Genomic DNA, 20,583 nt, shown 5'->3' with positions numbered 1-20,583 from the left:
GAAAATAAAACTCAGGACCTCTGGAAGAGTATCTAGAGCTCTTAACGACTGAGCCATCTGTCCAGTCCCCCAACATAGTCATGTCTACTATTTTTATTCTTCTGAAAAATTACAGTGTTCCTTTAGAAGCTCAGGGATTGTTTGTGTCATAAAAAGTGCTATAAACTAATGCTGGGTGGTAGTGGCACATGCCTTTAATCCCAGCACTCGGGAGGCAGAGGCAGGTGGATTTCTGTGCGTTTGAGGCCAGCCTAGTCTACATAGCGAGTTCCAGGACAGGACAGGCTTCAAAGCTATACAGAGAAACCCTGTCCCGATCCCCCCCCCCCCAAAAAAAAAGTGGTATAAACTGTACATATTGGTTATTAAGGGGTAGTAAAAGGTTATATTTTGGGTTTCAGTGTTTTGGGGCTTTTCAAGTTTTGTCTTTTACTAGATACAGTTGTATTACTTTAATTATTTTTCATTTAGTCCTAAAAGTGGGTCTACTTGGTATGTCCATTGGGAATAGAGTTAATAGAGTTCATAGAGTTTGTCAGGTATTAGGTAAAATAGAATTGTTTCTCATCTATTGATGTGGAAGGAGAAAAGTAACTAATTGATAATGATAGAATAAGTTATAGAAATAATGTTCTTAATCAAGAATTATAGGCAAATCTCTTTATTTGTTTTTTGTGTTTTTCGAGACAGGATTTCTCTGTATTGTTTTGGGGGCTGTCCTGGAACTTGCTCTGTAGACCAGGGTGGCCTCCAACTCACAGAGCTCTGCCTGCCTCTGCCTCCCAAGTGCTGGGATTAAAGGCTTGCGCCTCCACCGCCCAGCAACAAATCTTTTTGTAGAATAGACCAATTTGTTTTTGTGCATTCAAGTACATATCAAGTGGCGAATATTATTAAGTATGATTATTTCTTACATCTTACAGATGTGCTTTGCTTTTTTTTTTTTTTTTCCTTTGCTCTTTTTGAGATAGGGTTTCTCTGTGTAACAGAACTTGTATTGTAGACCAGCCTGACTGAACTCACAGAGATCCGACTGCCTCTGCCTCCCAGGTGCAGGGATTAAAGACGTGCGACACCACCACCTGGCCAATCCTGCTACTCTTATGACACATTTTTTCCTATCTATCCAGTATTTGGGTTATTGAAAAGAGTGGATGTTATAGGAGGTAGAGGAAGAATTTAAGGTTAAGGAAATTATTTTTATTATAATTTGAAATCAAGAAAATATCGCAAGTAATGTATTGTGTAAATATGTAGACAGTTGCATTATAACGCAATGTGAACTGTTTTTTAAAAAATCCTCGTGGGTTTCTCTGCAGATTTTCCGTAGATTTCCAGTGGCGCCATTGATTCCTTACCCACTCATCACCAAGGTTCGTTTGAATTGTAAACTTTGATTTTATGTGTGTGGTACTAGTTGTGAGATTTGAGATTTTTATTATTATTATTTAGTTTTAGATTAGAGTTTACTGCCAAGTTGGTAGGTTTTTCCTTAGTTGTGTTAATACCTGCACAAAATGCTAACTCATGACATTTTTATATTAATGTATGTACATACATATTCATTCCTTTCTATTTTATTTTTAGGAGGATATAAATGCTATAGAAATGGAGGAAGACAAAAGAGACTTGATATCCCGAGAGATCAGCAAATTCAGAGACACACACAAGGTAGTATTTTTGTATTTTCCCTTGATACCAATCTAGACTTTTTACAGAATCCAAAGCAAACAGACAAGAAAATCATCTTTACGTTAGAGTATAATTTATTGCCTTTTATAGGCTTAGTTGTTACTGAGGTAGAAACAAAAGATTAGCACCATATTTACAAAGTGGTCATTGCTTAATATTTTCCAGTCACTGACTACTATTTTCCAGTCATCTCATTTAAATATGAAGAGAACTTAATTCATAGATTTCAAAATAGACATCAAGTTCAGGTTAAACTATATTTAGGGGGCAACAGGATAACCTACATCAGTTTATTTTTGTGGGCAGTTCTTTAATCTTAGGAAAACTTTTTTTAAAGAGCTGAGATTAAAATTAAGATTTATATTTGTGTGGATTTTAGTTTGAGTGGGGGAGATTTTAAAAAGTAGGTCAGTGATTACCAGACTTAACAAATTATAGATGCATGGAAGAACTGTAAATTCCCATAAAGCTAATCTATTCATTGACCCCCACCATTATGATAGAGATCATATGGTGACTAATGCAAGATGAAACTCTCAGCTTGGAAAGTAACAAGGAATAGGATGTAAGTATGAGCTTCTGTTTTTATTATATTTATGGATGCCCCCTCAGAAAAATATGCAAAGGGGTAACTGGCTTGAAAATTGGTATTTGTGTATAGTAAATCCCACTCACGGTTTTTGCCTATTTAAAGCTTCTCTCAATGACAGTGCATCTGTGAATGTTTGCTTGTATTGAAGGTGGTGCTTTCGGGTGGTGAAATGCAAAATGCATGAGATGTAATTTGATGTTAGAGGTAATAAGATATAACTGGTTTTGACTAGATTGAGAGATACATAACATAACTCAATGGTGTTAAGTGTTCATTTTCTCCATATTGAGTCAGTCTCATTTTCTCATTGCTTTCAAAATCCCAAGTTGACAAATTAATGCTGATTAATAAATGCTGCTGAACACTTAATATCCAGATGCCCAACCATAGCTCACATACAGTGCTTTTTCAGGAATTAAATGTGCCTAAAAGCACAGATGTAACTCTGAACAATTTTGAGAGTTACAATGGTGGTCAGTGGATTGTATTTTTGAATTCTTCTGTGTATGTTCAATATTCTGATTCAGGACTGAGTAAGCTTAAAAATGGTATATAGTTGTGTGTGTGGTTTACCACCCATCAACCCCCCCCCCGTTTTTATTTATTTTAAACGCTTTTATGTTACTGTTAAATTATGAGGAAATCAAGTTTGTAAAAAAATTAATTCTGAAGATATTCAGCATTTTAGGTGTCAGGCATTTCACTGCCTTAATATTTTACTGGTAGGAATGTTCTGAAAAATTGAAACAAAAAAGGTAAAAACCTGTTCTCTTTGGGTGGTGTGTTTAAGGGGATATTTTAATTCTTAGCAATAAAAAATGAGCTCAGTGAACCTTTGCATGTTTTGGTATGAGTTTATTAAGTAACCACAGACTGTCAGGGTGTCAGCGTGGCAGGGGCTGTCCATTTACAGCACGGATGAGTCTGAAGAGAGAATAAGGTAAGAGCTTTGATTTTTTTTTCCCCCTTCCTCTTTTTAACCTCTTTCCTTTTCTCTTCATTACTTATTTTAAGGAATCACTATTTCTTTCTTTAATCTTTCTTAAACTATTTGCATATATGCTATCTATCTGCTTGTGAACATACACATATTTCACATATAAATAACTTAGCATTTATTATGGACTAGATTTTCTCACTTGCTTACATAGGGCAATCAAGCTTTTAAAATTAGTTCTGAAAGAAATTGTTTTTGCATCAGATTTAAGTAACATAGTAAACAACAGAAGTAAAAAATTGAGACCTTATGCAAAAGAAATTAAAAATCTGTAAGTATATGTAAAAATCTGTGAAATAAATTTCTTAAGTATGACACTGAGGTAAGTTTTATGTAGTCTAGATTCATTTTAAAATACAAATTTTAAATTCTGTTAGGGATGTTCAGAAATTAGATTTTACTCCTTTAGTTGCTTTCAGTGTCTGACTTCTCTTTCTCCATGTCTCCTATCTTCACTTTCTAATGTCAATCAGTGTATTCAGTATTAGCTCTGACTGTACACTTAGTTCAGCAGCTGAATATATTGATGCCTCATACACTAGCTTCTCTTTCATAATCCTCTGTCAGTTCTTTGGTCCTATGAGCAAAAGAAAAAGTATAACAGGTAAGACTGCTTCTTAAAGTTTTAAATGCTTTACATGACTGAGAAAAAGAAAAATGCACATTTTATTGTTGCAGTTTAAATTTCCGTGAAATTGAATGTGGAACTTCAGGGATAAATATGTTTTGATTTTGTTTTGTTTTGCTTGATTGGGGTTTTTGTTGTGTTTTCTTTCTTCCCCTTAGTTTATATAGAAATCTTGTGGTACACTGGTAATCTTTCAGGATGCAGTCTTGGTACAATTGTTATTTGGTTTATGTGTGAATCGTGTACTTGCTCTTCCTCCCAGAAATAGCTTGTAGGCAAGGTTAATCCAGTGTTGGCGATCCATGTCCTAGCACAACATCTGTAAGTTAACATAAGATCCTTGCAAGGATGGATTTATCACTGTAAATAAATTTTTATTGTTTTACAGGCATAATGGTGGGCATAAGTGTATGGCTTTTAACTTAAATTAAAATGCTGCTGTTATGTACATGTTGCTTGAGTGGTTTTCAAAGTTTCTGTATTTGGTGGACTATTTTGTAATGGTGGGAGTAGATATTTCCATAATTAAGAAAAAAAGATTCTGGCTGAATCAGCTTCAGACTCTTGTGGACAGAGGGCAACCTAGAGAACAGAAGAATGTTGTATCATGAGTTGACTGATTTCCACCTCTACTTTAAAATCCTCATCAAGTAACCTTCAAGTAGCCAGATGTCTAAGGTTATAATTATTATCACTGTTCCATTGACTTAAGGATACTGATAATAGGCAGAATTAAGCTTTAGCTGATTGATCCATTGTCTCTTTAGAAATTATTAGGAATCACCGCATTCTTTGGTTATTTTACATATTATGTAGCCAGTGACCAGCCACTCAGCACAGTTTTTCCAACCCTAAATTGGAGATTCCTGGTTTGTGGAGTATATGGTTTTGCACGAAATCTAGCCTTCTGAATGTTTCAGTTTAATTTGTCAAATAAAGTCACAGATATTTAAAACCTTGGTGGTTTGATGCTTTTCTTACAAGTATTGGGCATTGCGCCGGGGAAAGTCTGAATGCTGGAGCCACAGAACTAACTCTAAAAGTGCTTTTATTGGTTTCTAGAAACTGGAAGAAGAGAAAGGCAAAAAAAGAAAAAGAAAGACAGGAAATTGAGAAAGAACGGAGAGAAAGAGAGAGGGAACGTGAAAGGGAACGAGAAAGGCGAGAACGGGAACGAGAAAGGGAAAGAGAACGTGAACGAGAAAAGGAAAAAGAACGGGAGCGGGAACGAGAACGGGATAGGGACCGTGACCGCACAAAAGAGAGAGACCGAGATCGAGAGAGAGATCGGGACCGTGATCGAGAAAGGAGCTCAGATAGAAATAAGGATCGCAGTCGATCAAGGTAAGAAGACTTGATATTTGATTGCTTCTTGTAGCTTAATTGAATTACACAATCATCAGTGGAACCATTTGTATTCAAGTGATAAGTTTTCCTTAGCCTGCTTGTCTTGTATACATAATAATATCATTGGTGAATAATGTTCTCCCTGGTTTTGGGGGACAGGGTCTCTCTGTGTATTCCCGGTGGCCTGGAATTTGTTGCATAGGCCAGGCCGATCTATAACTCAATAGTTTTCCTGGTTCTGCTTCCTGGGTGCTGGAATTAAAGTTGTGCACTAGCATACCTGGCACATTATTTTTATTTGTGTGAGCGATTTGCCTTCATGTATATACTTGTACCATGTATGTGCAAACCAGAAGAGGTTGTTAGATAACCTGGAACTATAGTTGTGAGCCATCACATTGATTGGTCCTGACTTTTCTACAAGAACAACAAGCACTCTTAACTCTTTTAGAGATCTCTCCAGCCCTGTTGTTTAGATTTTGAGGTGAGGTCTTTGTGTCTATATCCTAGCTGATTGTGAATTAATCCTTTTGTTTCAACTTTATGTGAGCTGATGGGCTTCCAGGCATGCTCCATCGTTCCAGGTAGACTCTTTGGTGGCAGGTTGAACACTCTACTACTGGGCTGCATTCCCAACAACAGTTTTATGAAGTTACTCTTTCTCTCTGAGGCCAGTTGTTCCTTCATTGTTAGGACAGACAAGTTCCATTATATCCTTGGTTTAGTAGGCAGTTTTTCTATTTGCCAGTATTCTCTTTAGAGAATGTGTGTCTGTCTGTCTTTTGACCCTGTGTCTATTTATTCATGTAGTGTAGTAATTTCTCCTTCTAAGCAGGTATTTATATTTTAGATTTTTTGGTACCTTGTAATATTTAGAGCAATGAGAAAATAAGAGAGCAGTATCTCATTATGTAGTTGGGGCTGTCCTTGAAACTCTATGTAGGACTAAGATGGCCTTAAGGTCAACTTATCTCTGCCTTGCAATCATTAGGATTGGTAGTGTTTACCACCATGCCTGGCAATATTCTTTTTTTTTTTTTGCACTTAATTATGCATCTCCACATATAATCAGCCAGAATTTTCAATCTATCATGTTTATTTTCTGATGTGTTTATTAGCATTCACTTCAGAATGCAGTTTAGATTTTGTAGTTAAAACGAAAATCTGTCTTTTTAATTCCAACATTGACATTAGAATGTTGGAGTTTCCCAGGCAGTGGTGGCCCACGCCTTTAATCGCAGGGGCACTCGGGAGGCAGAGGCAGGTGAATCTCTTGAGTTCGAGGCCAGCCTGGTCTTCAGAGCTAATTCTAGGATAGCAAGGGCTGTTACACAGAGAAACCCTTTTCTGAACCTCCCCACCCCAAAAAAAAAGTTAGACCTTGTTCATTATAGACAAATACTTTAGTATAGAGAAATGTACAGTTTTTCAAAAATTAATATTTTGACTTGTTTATATATTGATTTATAATACATTACAACTGCCATTAGTCCCTAAAGAAAAAGAATAGAATGATATAAAATATTCTATATTTATTGTTTTATTTCCATAGAGAAAAAAGCAGAGATCGTGAACGGGAACGGGAAAGGGAAAGAGAGCGAGAGCGAGAACGGGAACGAGAAAGAGAACGAGAGAGAGAGAGAGAAAGAGAACGGGAGCGTGAAAGAGAGAAGGATAAGAAAAGAGACAGGGAAGAGGATGAAGAAGATGCTTATGAACGAAGAAAACTTGAAAGAAAGCTGAGAGAGAAAGAGGCTGCTTATCAAGAGGTAAACAGAAATGCTTGTAAAGTGTGTTTTGCTCACAAAGGCTGGTGAGCCATGGTTTGTAGAATTTTGTGTGAAATTTTAAAGTTTTGAAACTTTTATTTTTAGCGCCTTAAGAATTGGGAAATCAGAGAACGAAAGAAAACCAGGGAATATGAGAAAGAGGCGGAAAGAGAAGAGGAAAGAAGACGAGAAATGGTGAGATTTTAGGTCTAAAAAAAGCTTTTTACTGTATGACAGAAAACCTTATAAATTCATGACAGCTTCTCAGTTAATATTTTTTTCTTTGATGTGGTCTCACTAAAACTCTGGCTGTCTTGGAATATATGATATAGATTAGGTTGGCTTCAAATTCCTAGAGATAACCTGGATTTTTTATCTCAAGCAACTTTGAGATCAACTCAGTATACATTTCTTCCCACTTTTCAAATTTTTGCTGCCTATTAATGAATATTTCATGATACCAATCTACTCTAGTGGGTTATAGAAACTAAGAATTAATGTGTAATGCGATGTCTATTTTTTCAAGATTCTAAACTTGTTGAGGTAGCAAGGTACTTCAGATAGGAGACTTGACTGCAACTTTCACCTGAAAGTTCTGTCCCCAGCAATCACTTGGGTTGAAAAGAGAAAACTGACCTCCACATGTGTGTTATGACATCCACAGGCACACACACAAAATATATATATAAAGTGCCAAAAGTTTTTCTTAAAACAATTCTGCAAAATTGTTGAATTAGTCAATGCTGTTGTATGATTTATTGGAGTAGGTTTGTTTTTGAGATAGGGTTTTGATGGGCGAATTCCTATGTATTTTTTTAATTGGTTGATTAAAGCACTGTTGGCCAATAGGGAAGCAAGACAGGTGGGACTAGATGAGGAGGATCATTCTGGGAAATGGAGGCACAGTCACTCGCCATGTAGGAAGTGAGAGGAGTAAGAGATTCAGACCATTTCTCCGGTTAAGAGATCTCTACATGGAAATACTCAGATTAGCCGTTATGGGTTAATAATTAAGTCTGAGAGAGCCAACAAGAAACTATAGCAAAACGGCCAACAGCTCCATAATTAATGTAACGTCCTGTGTGTTCATTAGGGATTGACACGACTCTGGGATCAGGCTGGAGAGAAGAATGATAATTACAGGGTTTCCCTGTGTAGCTTTGGAACCTGTCCTGGAACTAGCTTTTATAGACCAGGCTGGTCTCTATCTCACAGAGACTCACCTGCCTCTGCTTGCCAAGTGCTGGCATTAATGGTGTGTACCACCACCACCTGGCTATGATTTATTATTTTTATCTATTTTCATTGGTGTTTTGCTTGCATGCATGTATGTGCAAGGGTGTCAGATTCCCTGGAACTGGAATTGTGAACTGCCATGTGGATGTTGGGAATTGAACCTGGGTCCCTCTGGAAGAGCAGCCATTGCTCTTCACTGTTAAGCCTCCCTTATGTTCCCCTTGGCAGTGTTTTAAGCAGTGCTATATTTAGCATTTATCAAGTAGTTTTCTTATGCTACCATATTCTCTTTGTATGGTCATAAAAGTTAGGTTGTGTTTAATTTACAGTGATATCTGTTAAAACATGAATCAGTTGGCATATTTGTTTTGTATAGTGATAAAAATAGCTTCAATAGTATGTTCTGTGTGTTGCCTATGGTAGTGGTGCACACCTTTAATCCCAGCACTTGAAAGGAAAAAACAGGCAGATAGATCTCTGTGCAGTCTAGGCCAACCTGGTTTATAGTGATAGAACAGCTGGGTTTACACACAGAAACATTGTCTATTAAAAATACAAAGGTAAGAGATGGAATTAGGTGAGGAAACAGGTAATGCTGTGCTTGCTGTGAACATATTTGAAACCTTTCTATTGAGAAATGATTTTCATTACAAAACGATTTGTTCGTGAATTTTAGAAAGTCTTACTACATAAACATTTTCTCATGTTTAAGTAACAGATATGTTTAGTACTAGTGAAAATTTCCCAGAATTGTGTACTTTGTAAACTGTTCTATATATAGCTGTACTTTGAATATTGATAATGCATAAAGATTGCTGTGCTGTTATGTCTATGGTGTGGGCCCCCGCCCGGGGGGGGGCTGTGTAGTTTTGTTTTGTCGAGACAGGTTTTAGAGACTGTCCTGGAAATCACTCTGTACATCAGACTGGCCTTGAACTCACAAGATCTGTCTTCCTCTGCCTCTTGAGTTCTGGTATTAAAGATGTGCACCACCACTGCTGGGCTAGAATACTGTTATTTTTATTTTTTTATTTTTTGGTTTTTCGAGACAGGGTTTCTTAGTATTGTTTTGGAGGCTGTCCTGGAATCGGCTCTGTAGACCAGGCTGGCCTCGAACTCACAGAGATCCACCTGCCTCTGCCTCCTGAGTGCTGGGATTAAAGGCGTGGGCTACCAACGCCCAGCCCGAATACTGTTATTTTTGTCAACATATTTCTCCTTTCATTCATTTGAGTATTCATCATATCCTATCCAGCCTTGGGATGGCCATACAGAAGTGATCATAATTTTGAAACAATAAACAATGTAAGCAGATAAGGCAATTACTGTAAAGAAAATTGTGAGTATTTTGAGATATGAACACTCACAATATTTTGGAAGTTATACAGGGAGTTACTCAGGGAATAGTTACTAAAGAATAGATAGATGATTCTCCTGGGTGTCTTTTACAAGACTTTACATTGAGGTGACTGAGAGATAGTGATTATTAACAGAAACCACTATCTGATTTACATACAGATGTGAATCCATAGTATATGAACCTTGTTTAAATCTAAATCTTGGATTGTACTTAAATCACTTGCAGTATTATTTACCCAGTGAAATTTAAGATGCTTTTGTCTATTTAATACATTTAACATGATCATAGTGTTTTGCTTCCTAATGTGTTGAGATTTCATTGGAAAAGAATGTATTGGGGAGATTATACTCAAAGGGTATTTGTTTAGCATGCTGTATACATGGATGTTTTTCATGTTTCAGATATGTCCTAAAGCTGAGTTATATAATATTTTAAAAAGATACCCATTTCATATGTGAAGTAATTGTAAGGAGAAATATTTTCCTAAGAAAAGGAAGGAAATAGTGTAACTTTTAACCTGAGTGTTATATACTTTGTTCTTCATTTTTGCAAAGGCTAAAGAGGCTAAACGACTAAAAGAATTCCTAGAAGATTATGATGATGATAGAGATGATCCAAAGTACTATAGGTAAGCAAGTGTAAACTGATGGGCTATTTATGAATATGAAGATGCAGGTGTCTCTTGTGTCCCGTCTTCACACCTTACCTGAAAAAATACAAATTAAGAGTTGGGAATTCACTTGAACAGGCACAAAAAGTCTGTCTTCTCCTTGATAGTTACCTCTTAGCTTTTAGGCACATTAGAGTGATTTTTAAAGTAAAATGGCAATGCGTGCTTACTTGTTACACATTAATGTAGAGAGCAAGCACACTGTCTTGGGTATTCGATAGATGTAGAACACTTGAGTCTTAGCATTCAGTTTTGTGGTTTCTGGCATTGAGAAAACCACTGCTGGGTACTAGGCAATGAAGCGGTTATTACATGAGTCCTTTTACCTTTGTAGGGGGAGTGCGCTTCAGAAACGGTTGCGTGATAGGGAAAAAGAAATGGAAGCTGATGAACGAGATAGGAAGAGAGAGAAGGAAGAACTTGAGGAAATCAGGCAACGCTTATTGGCAGAAGGACATCCAGATCCAGATGCAGAGCTCCAGAGGGTGAGTTACTACATCTGACATTGTTTGGTTTTAAATCACTATATCATTTTAAAGTCAGCTATGTTATATTTGTTTGTAGATAAAGGGAATACACAATATGATCTTGGGACTTAATGGTGCTATTATTTGGCAGGTTGTTAGTACTTCTGTTATTTTTGGTACAGAAGTCATTAAGCTGGGTTGAATTCACACCTGTGTTTGTGTGTGTGTTGGGGGAGTTTAGGGCTGATGTGCATTGTAGAAGCCAGAAGTCAGTCTTAGGTATCATTCCACAGGAGTAATCTCCCTTAGTTACTTGAGACAGAGTCTCTCATTGTTGTGCTAGCAGGCGAGGTATTTGCCTATCTCAACCTATATGCTTGGTTTGGGTGTAGTAGGTACTAGAAATCAAAGTCCTGTCTTCATGCTTGCACAGCAGTCATGCATCTAGTGGAGCTATTTCCCAGGCCCTTGAATTCACAGGTCAGTTAAGTCTTCCATTAATAAGATTGAATAGAAAGCTGCTGTCCTTATCATTTTCTTTGAGTTGAAATGCACATTAGTTTGAAATATTTTCTTACTAAAAGATGTTTTCATTTTATAATGTATCATTTAAAAATTTATTTTTATTTTATGTGTATGGGTTTGCTTACATGTAAATTAATATATCATATTCCTGCTGGTACCCTTAAAGGTTATATTCTCTGAAACGGGAATGATGATAGTTGGGAAACTACCATGTGGGTTCTGAGAACTGAACCTGCGTCCCCAGGAACAGCAGATGCTTTTCATCAGCGAGCTATCTCTTCAGCCCAGCAGTCTTATTTTTAAGCAGAACATTATTTTTAAGCAGAACAGACATACCATGCTCGATTTTTGCATATAAGAATTGCCATTTTAAAACACTTAGTTCTTCTATCAAGTATTAATGGAACATTTCCATATTTTTACATTTTATATGCTTCAGCAAAATCATGTCTTTTCATGTTCCTTTTGTTGTTGTTTACTGGGTATTGGATCCCTTGGGACTGGAGTTTCCGTCAGTTGTCAGCTGTAGTCTTAGGAGTTCTAGGAATAGAATCCAGGGCCTCTGGAAGGGCAACCAGTGCTTTTAAGTTGAGCCATTTCTCCTGCCCCTATTGCTCATTCTTAATCTTATTTTGTTTTGAACCCACTGTTCTTCAAATCAGTCTTTTTTGTTAACTGTTTTATGTAATGTGTGTAAAGCAAAGGTAAGAGTCACAGTTGTGTCTTTAAAAAGTTAATCAGGTGGGTTTTGGGTTGCAGATGGAACAAGAGGCTGAGAGGCGCAGACAGCCTCAGATAAAGCAAGAGCCAGAATCAGAAGAAGAAGAAGAAGAAAAGCAAGAAAAAGAAGAAAAACGAGAGGAGCCTATGGAAGAGGAAGAAGAACCAGAGCAAAAGCCTTGTCTCAAACCAACTCTGAGACCCATCAGCTCTGCCCCATCTGTGTCCTCTGCCAGTGGCAATGCAACACCCAACACTCCTGGGGACGAGTCTCCTTGTGGTATTATTATTCCTCATGAAAACTCACCAGATCAACAGCAGCCTGAGGAGCATAGGCCAAAAATAGGATTAAGTCTTAAACTGGGTATGTTAGAGTTGCCTTCCTTTTTTGTCCTTTCCTCCCATGTCCCAACAACCTTCACTGTAAGGACAGAGACAACCCATATACATATATAGCTCCTTGGTAGATAGATAGCAAAGTGTTCAACCATGCCTTTCTAGCTCACGATTGTTTTCGTAGTTCTACTAGTGCTCCTATATCTCCAGCTGCTTCAAGTTCTGAGAAGAAGTGAAAAATTAAATTTTCTAGCACTTGTGAGTAGAGAGTTTTTTTGTTTTTAAACAGTTGGGATTCTCTGAGAGTGTGGAAGTATATTTGCACTTTATGAGGGATGATGGGTTGTCAAATTTAGCATTTGAAAATGTTGTCATACTAAGATAATGTTTTTAACTATAGGTGCTTCCAATAGTCCTGGCCAACCTAATTCTGTGAAGCGAAAGAAACTACCTGTAGATAGTGTCTTTAACAAATTCGAGGATGAAGACAGCGATGATGTGCCCCGAAAAAGGAAACTTGTTCCCTTGGATTATGGTGAAGATGATAAAAATGCTACCAAAGGCACTGTAAACACTGAAGAAAAGCGCAAGCACATTAAAAGTCTCATTGAGAAAATTCCCACAGCCAAACCTGAGCTCTTTGCTTATCCTCTGGATTGGTCTATTGTGGATTCCGTGAGTAGCACATTACATGTTTGTACTGGTATTCAGGGTTATTGACATACAATCTTACTTGGTTTTAGTAATAGCAAATAAGTTGGAGTACTCTCCTTGGCATGGTGAATCTTGTCACTAAGTGGATGCTGTGGCAGATGTTTTTGTGTCTCCTTCATAAAATCACTTTATTGTAGCTAGGTGGTAGTGATGCATTCCTTTAAATCCCAGCCCTCAGGAGGTAGAGGCAGGTGGATCTCTGAGTTCAAGATCAACCTGGTCTACAAAACTAGTTCTAGGACAGCCAAGGCTAAGTAGAGAAACCCTGTTTCCAACAACAACAACAACAAAAAAATCATTTTCTTATAATAAACTCACCAAGAAAAACATCACACAGCTATATTAAGAAAGCTATGTAAGCCAGTTAACCATTAATCTACTGATGAATATTCTGTTTTAAACAAATCAGGAAATCTAGGTAGCTCTGTGATAGAGTTTTCCAGCATGGAATACTGAGGCACACATTTATTTATTTATTTATTTATTTATTTATTTATTTATTTATTTATTTATTTATTTATTGAGACAATGTCCTGGACCTCACATCTTCTGGGTTTTGTCTCTGAGTCCCAGATTTAGCATCTGTGCCTCTACTGTTGTCTTATTTTAATCTTGAAAGTTGTTTTAATTCTTTAGGTTTTCAACCAGGTTTTGTTTTGCAGATACTGATGGAACGAAGAATCCGGCCGTGGATCAATAAGAAAATCATAGAATACATTGGTGAAGAAGAAGCTACATTAGTGGATTTTGTTTGTTCTAAGGTTGGTTTTGTTTTTTATCCCTCCATCTCCAGTACATAACATGATAATTCAGTTTAATTAAGTGACCTGTCATTCAAAGGAAAATTCCTAACTTGAGTCTCATTCCATAGCTTTGATTCTGAATCAGGGAGGACTGAACTGGTGTCAGTTATCAATTACATTTTTTTTTCTACTGTAAATGTCATGCCACCCTTTTGTCTTGGGTTTGTATTTTCTAGAGGTAGCCAGTAGTTTGTTTCCTCAATTTCTTTGGCAGTCACCCATCTTTGGTGACTGTCATGAATAGTGTTTTGCACTTACTGACTGATTAGAGAGAGTTCTTGACAGACACAGGGTTTGTGTTTTATGGGAATTTTTCTTTTAATCTTGTAACAGTCTTAGGATACAATTCTCAAATGTTGTCCTTACTGTATTTATACATGAAGAAATTGAACCTTATGGAAAAGTTGTGTTTTGGCCATTTTTATACAGACGGTAACATTTTAAATCCTATAGGCTTTTTGTTTTGAAAACAGTTTCATATAGCCCAGGCTAACTTTGAATTTGCCTCTATTTCCTTTTTTTTTGGTTTTTCGAGACAGGGTTTCTCTGTATTGTTTTGGAGACTGTCCTGGAACTCGCTCGAACTCACAGAGATCTGCCTGCCTCTGCCTCCCAAGTGCTGGGATTAAAGGCGTGTGCCACCAACGCCCGGCCTTGCCTCTATTTCCTTAGTGCTGGAATTATTGACAGGCACCAGTACACCCAGCCATCCAGCAAGATGTGTTCTGTCGTGTATCCTCAAAGCATAGTTTAATAATATGGTTATTATAGAAGCAGTACCATATTCTTGTAATGGTATAAATGTCATTCTTCCACTAGTACTGCTTTTTTAATATTTTGAATTAAGACTTCCATAGCAAAGTGTGGAAGATTTTTGTACTTGGGAGTCTAAGTCTAAGGATCGCAAGTTCAAGGGCACCCTACGTTACACAGCATGAGGGGAAGAAAAGCAACTTGTTAGTAATGATAAAAGTGTCTTTAGTGATTATGATCCCAGGGGGAAAAACTGAGTCAGACAGTAGTGGTGCATGCCTTTAATCACAGTACTCAGGAGGCTGAAAAACTCAAGAGTTTATGGAGCATGTTCCAGAACAGCCAAGACTCTACAGAGAAACCCTGTCTTGAAAACTAGCTCCTCCCCCCCCCAAATTATAGAGCCAGGCATGGTGCCGTTTTACTTTGATCACTCAATTAGGGAGGCAGGCTGTTTAGCCTTCCAGAGCTAAACAGCTACTGCCTCAAAGTAGAGCAATCTCCCCCAGGCACAAGAAATTTCCCTACCATTTAGATGTTTTGTACAACTTTATAACAGTTGTTTCTTTCTTTTAGGTTATGGCACATAGTTCACCGCAGAGCATTTTAGATGATGTTGCCATGGTAAGTTAGAAAAAGATTGTTACATTAATAGCTGTATGAGCAAAATACTCTATAGATTTCATGCTAAAAAATTCAAATTCCTAATTACATTTGATTTTGTATTATTATTAAACATTGTGATTTTATAATCAGAGGGAGGGTAGGGGTGGGTTTGTATTTTGAATGAGAAAAATAGTACATTAAATATGAGGAACTGTGTTAGGAAGAAAGGAAAAAATATGAGTACAACTGGTAGTTTGAGTATATTAAGGACTGGTAGGTCAGTGAAGATTAGTAAGAATTAAGCAACTGGGAAAAGGTTACTATTGAAAAATAAGATGGTAAGAAAGTACAACTGGGCATGGAGTTACACTCCTGTAATCCCAGCACTTAGGACACAGAGGCAGGTGGATCAAGCTTTGCCCGTTCCTCTTAGACTCTGTCCCATTAAAAAAGGAAAAAAATTAGTCCAAATGATGGCAAGTGCATATCATACAAGAACATTGAGACATGGGTTTGAGAAAAATATTGGAGCTAGGTTTCAGCACCATGGCATATGTATTCTTACCCAAACAAATTCATACATGTAATTTTAAAAATTTGCATTTAAAAAAAAGCATTCCATGGGTGGGGTGGGCACAAGTTTCCTATTATCAAGTATGATGCTTCCAAATTAACATAGAAGTGTGTTCATGCACTGGTGCTCATTTTGTAGACGAGGTACACACACAGATAATACTGTAAAAATTAAAGGCCTCACACATAGAAGTAGTTGGCCCAAACAAAGTGTTCGCTGCTTAAGCATGAGTTCTGTACCCAAGACCTACTTAAAATGCCAAGTGTGTTGTTATGTTCTCCCTGACCCATCACCAGGGAGTTAGAAACAGCAGATCATGGAGCTTGTTCACTCTTTCCTAATTGGTATGTCCCCAGCTCTCTGGCCTTTATATGGATGCTTGCACTCATGTACATACAAATAATAACTTTAAAAAAAAAAGGACAATACCCTATCAATACCAATTCATCTTCTAAATACCAGGCAAGACATAATATGTGCAAAAATGATTACTTAAAGAATAATTCATCAACAAAGTACATGGGTCTAAGGGTAGTGATGGATGCTACAGTGAATAAGAGACCAGAAACTTATTACTTACCCCAAGTAAATGAATGAAAAAGAGAACAGCAACAACAGAGATGAAACAATAAGCCAGGCATGGATGACCTAGGAAAGAGACAATTCAAATATAACCAACAGATCCCACAGTTCCTAAACAAGGAGGCTTTTAATCGGAAACAGGGTGTGTGCTAACTCTGTTTTGTTTTTTCTTTTGTACTGCCTGAGATGAAACCTGTGGCCTGGCACATGCTGACAACTGCTATATTACTGCATTTTAACCCATGCCCATGTTTATTTTTTAAAAATTTTTTTAAAGTTTTATTTATTTTATGTATATGATACTTATCTGCATGTACATCTGCAGGTCACAAGTGAGCATCAGACCTCATTATAGATGGTTGTGAGCCACCATGTGGTTGTTGGGAATTGAACTCAGGACCTGGAAGAGCAGACAGTGCTCTTAACCTCTGAGCCATCTCTCCAGCCCCGAGTTCTCAAAATTCTTAGAGGCAGTTTAGGGAAGAAACCAGATAAGAAGTTGCTTTCCAGTCAAGCAGTGGCATATATTCTGGAGTTTCTTCAGTAGATAATGTCTTTAAGGAAGTAAGGTCTTCCATTACTCTTACAGCACCCTTGAGTACCAGAGCCTTATGTGTATAGGTTAAAGGCAGAGGTAGTATTAGGAATATTATATAGTAATTAAATCCTAGGTAGATAGAAAAATAACCTGGTTTATTCATTTACCAGGACAAAAGATAATGTTAGTATTTTTGTATCCTGTGGCATTGGTGTTTAGTGTCACAAAATAAGCAGTTGTTAAATGTTAGGTAAGATGGCAAGTCTGGTTTGGGATAAGTAAAATGACTATAAGCATACATACATAAATACATTATACATTTAAGTTTTTCACTTTGTGGTTTTTTTGAGACAGGGCTTCTCTGTATTGTTTGGAGGCTAGCCTCGAACTCAAGTAGTTTGGCCAGACACATATAAATGTAATATCTATAAAATTACCTTCAAAATAAAAAGTTGTATCCACATAGTATTTTTGGAGACTGTGTTGGAGTGGAGGCATATATGCCTGAAATCTCAACACTTGGAGAAAGGGAAAGCAGGAGTTCAAGGTTATCCTTGTTTTCTTTGAAATTTAGGGTCAGTCTGGCCTGTGTATCTGAAAATTCAACAAGTAAACAAAAGTACAATGGAATTATCATTTAAGAGTCACAGTAGTTGGTTGAATCATTATCTTTCTTTTGGTAACTTAACTGCTCTGTTTAAAATCTTTTTCATACTGGACAATTTTTGTTTAAGTCATTATGTTGATTGTGTTTGGGTAAGAAGTTTCTTGTGTTTTGCTGTCAATTTGGCATACTACTAATTATCTTTATATGTACTGTCTTATCTTCTAGGTACTAGATGAAGAAGCAGAAGTTTTTATAGTCAAAATGTGGAGATTATTGATATATGAAACAGAAGCCAAGAAAATTGGTCTTGTGAAGTAAAACTGTTTTTACAGTCAGAGTTACATTTCAGATTTCTTCTTTCACACCCTTCAAAGAACTTTGAATTTTCTGTGTCTTCAAAGACATTTGTGAGATCTGTAATTTTTTAATGTAGAAAATGTGAATTCTTTTGTCCTCTAATTTGTTGATGCCCTGTGTACGCACTTGGTTGTAAAGTCCTCCAAATCCCTGGTTCTCTTTATACTCACCAGGTACAAATTGCTGGTGTGTTTTATAAGCTGCAGCTACTATACACAGTCTATCTCATGTAATCTTGTTCTGCTGATTCATTCCTTTTAAATATTGAAATGATTCCCCAGTTCTTTTCCAGGATTCCACCTAATTTTAAAATTGTACTGTATAGGCACCAACATGAATAATTTGAATACTAGTTGTACCCATTGCCATCTCATCCCAATCCCCTGTTCAGAAATGACAAGCCCTTGTAAAGGCAAGGAGTTTAAAATTAGAGTGCAAAAACTAGCAGGCATTCCTAATGTATCTCTGTATTAATGTGTTTATGTGAGTGTATGTATAAAAGTCTTTTTTAAATTTTCTTTGGTGGGCTCCCTTAAACATTTTGTAATTCACCAATAGACTCATAAAGGAAAAGTGATAATTGTGCCAACCCAAGTAACTACTAGTATGATTTCGGTGTGAGTTTCCCAGAATGTGATATTCTGCAGTGAGCAACAAAGTCTGTTAAATCATATTTGTGTTTCTCTGTTAATCAGATGATACATCATAGTCTTACTTCTTCCTCCAATTTGGCTCAGAACTGAAGCAGATTAGATTCTAAAGTCCCGAAACATTTTACTCAGTACATTTTCAGCTTGTCTTTGTTTAATTTGGGTGGATTCCTTTTTATAAAGCAGAATTAATTCTAAAAGTATGGACTGGGAGGAGCCCACCTTCTTTAAAACAAATGACCATGGGGTACCTCAGTGGGAGATCTTACTATGCTTAGCATGAAAGAGGGCCTGGGTTCTGTCCCTAGCACCAATAAATAAGGTAAGTTTACAAAAGATTTTGACAAAACATAATAGTAATGCACCATGGTAGTTAAATGTTTACATCTTTCTCCCGAAGATACATCATTTATGGCAGTTTCCTGTCCACAAATTTTCATCACTGGTCATCAAACTTTAAATATATCGATGACATGTTTAGAGAAATCCTTGGACTTTATTAGTAATTCAGAAGATCACCAGGGGACAAAATTTATTTAAAAGTACCAAGTTCTAAATATTGCTTATAACAAATAAGGTGCAACTGTTGCCATGTTTGCTTATTAAAAGGTAAAAAGACTGGCTCGTTAGAACACTGTATCTGTGAGCTTGAGTTACTAAGGTCTTTTTTTTCCCCCTTTTTTTCTTTTTTCTTTTTCTCCTTTTAAACATCTTGAGGACATCCAAAACAATGTTCTTAATGTTGAACCTTGACCTGGCTTCATTATGTAAATATTTCAGTTATTAAAAATGTATATATTTGATCTTGGAGATGCTTCCTTCGAGTCTTATAAATAAATGGCATTATGTTATAATTGTGTAGTGCATATGCTGGAAAACAACCTGAAAATATGAGCTGAAGTTTTGAAATGAATTTTTACGGTATCAGAAGGTCAAAGAGATCTTATTTATCTTATTTTGAATGAGGTTATCATCAATGAATATCTTTACATAGTGTTGATTATATTTAAAAGTTTGGTTTCCCATGAGGAAGTTCCAGAAAGATGATCCTTCCAACTCTAAATTTATTTAATAGCCCCTTTTCAGATCTCATTTAAGCAGTCCTGAAAAGCTTGATTCACACAAGAAGTTGTTTATTTTGTTTCTGTGTGTTCCAAACACACTGAACATTTGCTTTGACGTCATGCAAGGCTTTTGTTTAGCTAACATTACCATGAAGTTAATTCAAGTAGATTGACTTTACCTTGCCAGTCTCTCAGATACCTGTAGAAACTATCGATGATGTTTACCTGAAGGTTTTTGGAGTATATTCCTTATACTGCATAGCACTCCATCTCCTGTCACACAACAGTGGTTCAGTATGGTTGGGGTGGTCATGTGGGTGGCAGAAAAGGCGGCTAAATTAATAGTTTAATATACTTTAAGGCATGTTTTGCCATTTTAAAGCTTATTTTTATATTTTTGGTTGTGAGCCTAGCCTTTAACGGCTGAGCCATCTCTCCAGCCCTTAAAGCTTATTTTTAAATCACTTAGATTTCTTAGTTATGATAGACCTTAGGCTTTATATTGATTGATATTACTCACACATGAAGGTCTTAAGTTTTCCCGTGGTTTGACCACAAAACAAAATTAGGTATAGTAGGAAAAAATAGTAGTTAAAATGTTTGAGACAAATTTTTTTCACAATATATTGGGCACCTTTGCCACCTGTCTTGTTTAAATGCCTATGTGATTTAGTAGAGTGGACAATATGAGTACCAGATGATACGAGTGTCAACTAACCCATGGGTTTCTCTTAATTGAATAAGATTTTTCAGATACCTGCACATTATTTTATCCTGACAGAGTGTGTAGAGGTAACATACTTTCCCTTCAAAGTAGATTTTTAAGGAGAATGGCTATTTTGTTGCCCCTCCCCCCCTTTTTTGGGAGAGGACAGTTCCCCAATCTAGTTCAGGCTGTCCTGGAACTTACTGTCTCCCAGGCTGCTTTCTTCCATTGCAATCCAAAGGGCTGGGTTACAGTGTACAAGTATGGTGATGCACTAGAAAAATAGTTGA

The 20,583-nt window shown here is 36.8% G+C and overlaps 1 protein-coding gene across 1 annotated transcript in view; it reads left to right on the top strand.

Moving 5' to 3' along the window:
- The window catches only part of Rbm25 (RNA binding motif protein 25), a 42,921-nt gene extending 25,070 nt beyond the window's left edge, over positions 1–17,851 (top strand). Inside the window, 13 exon segments of the mRNA XM_040742785.1 lie at positions 1,320–1,373; positions 1,588–1,671; positions 4,972–4,992; positions 4,994–5,253; positions 6,809–7,025; positions 7,131–7,220; positions 10,176–10,249; positions 10,626–10,776; positions 12,043–12,367; positions 12,740–13,014; positions 13,716–13,814; positions 15,186–15,233; positions 17,742–17,851. Of these exon segments, the coding sequence (XP_040598719.1) occupies positions 1,320–1,373; positions 1,588–1,671; positions 4,972–4,992; positions 4,994–5,253; positions 6,809–7,025; positions 7,131–7,220; positions 10,176–10,249; positions 10,626–10,776; positions 12,043–12,367; positions 12,740–13,014; positions 13,716–13,814; positions 15,186–15,233; positions 17,742–17,834 (1,791 nt within the window). The 3' untranslated portion in view covers positions 17,835–17,851.
- The last annotated feature ends 2,732 nt before the right edge of the window (positions 17,852–20,583 follow it).

This window comes from Mesocricetus auratus, unplaced genomic scaffold (genome assembly GCF_017639785.1).
Source record: "Mesocricetus auratus isolate SY011 unplaced genomic scaffold, BCM_Maur_2.0 Super-Scaffold_15014, whole genome shotgun sequence".
NCBI classification, from domain to species: Eukaryota; Metazoa; Chordata; class Mammalia; order Rodentia; family Cricetidae; genus Mesocricetus; species Mesocricetus auratus.
The sequence above is the reverse complement of the archived record's forward strand: the minus strand, read 5'-3'. Positions and strand labels throughout refer to the sequence as shown.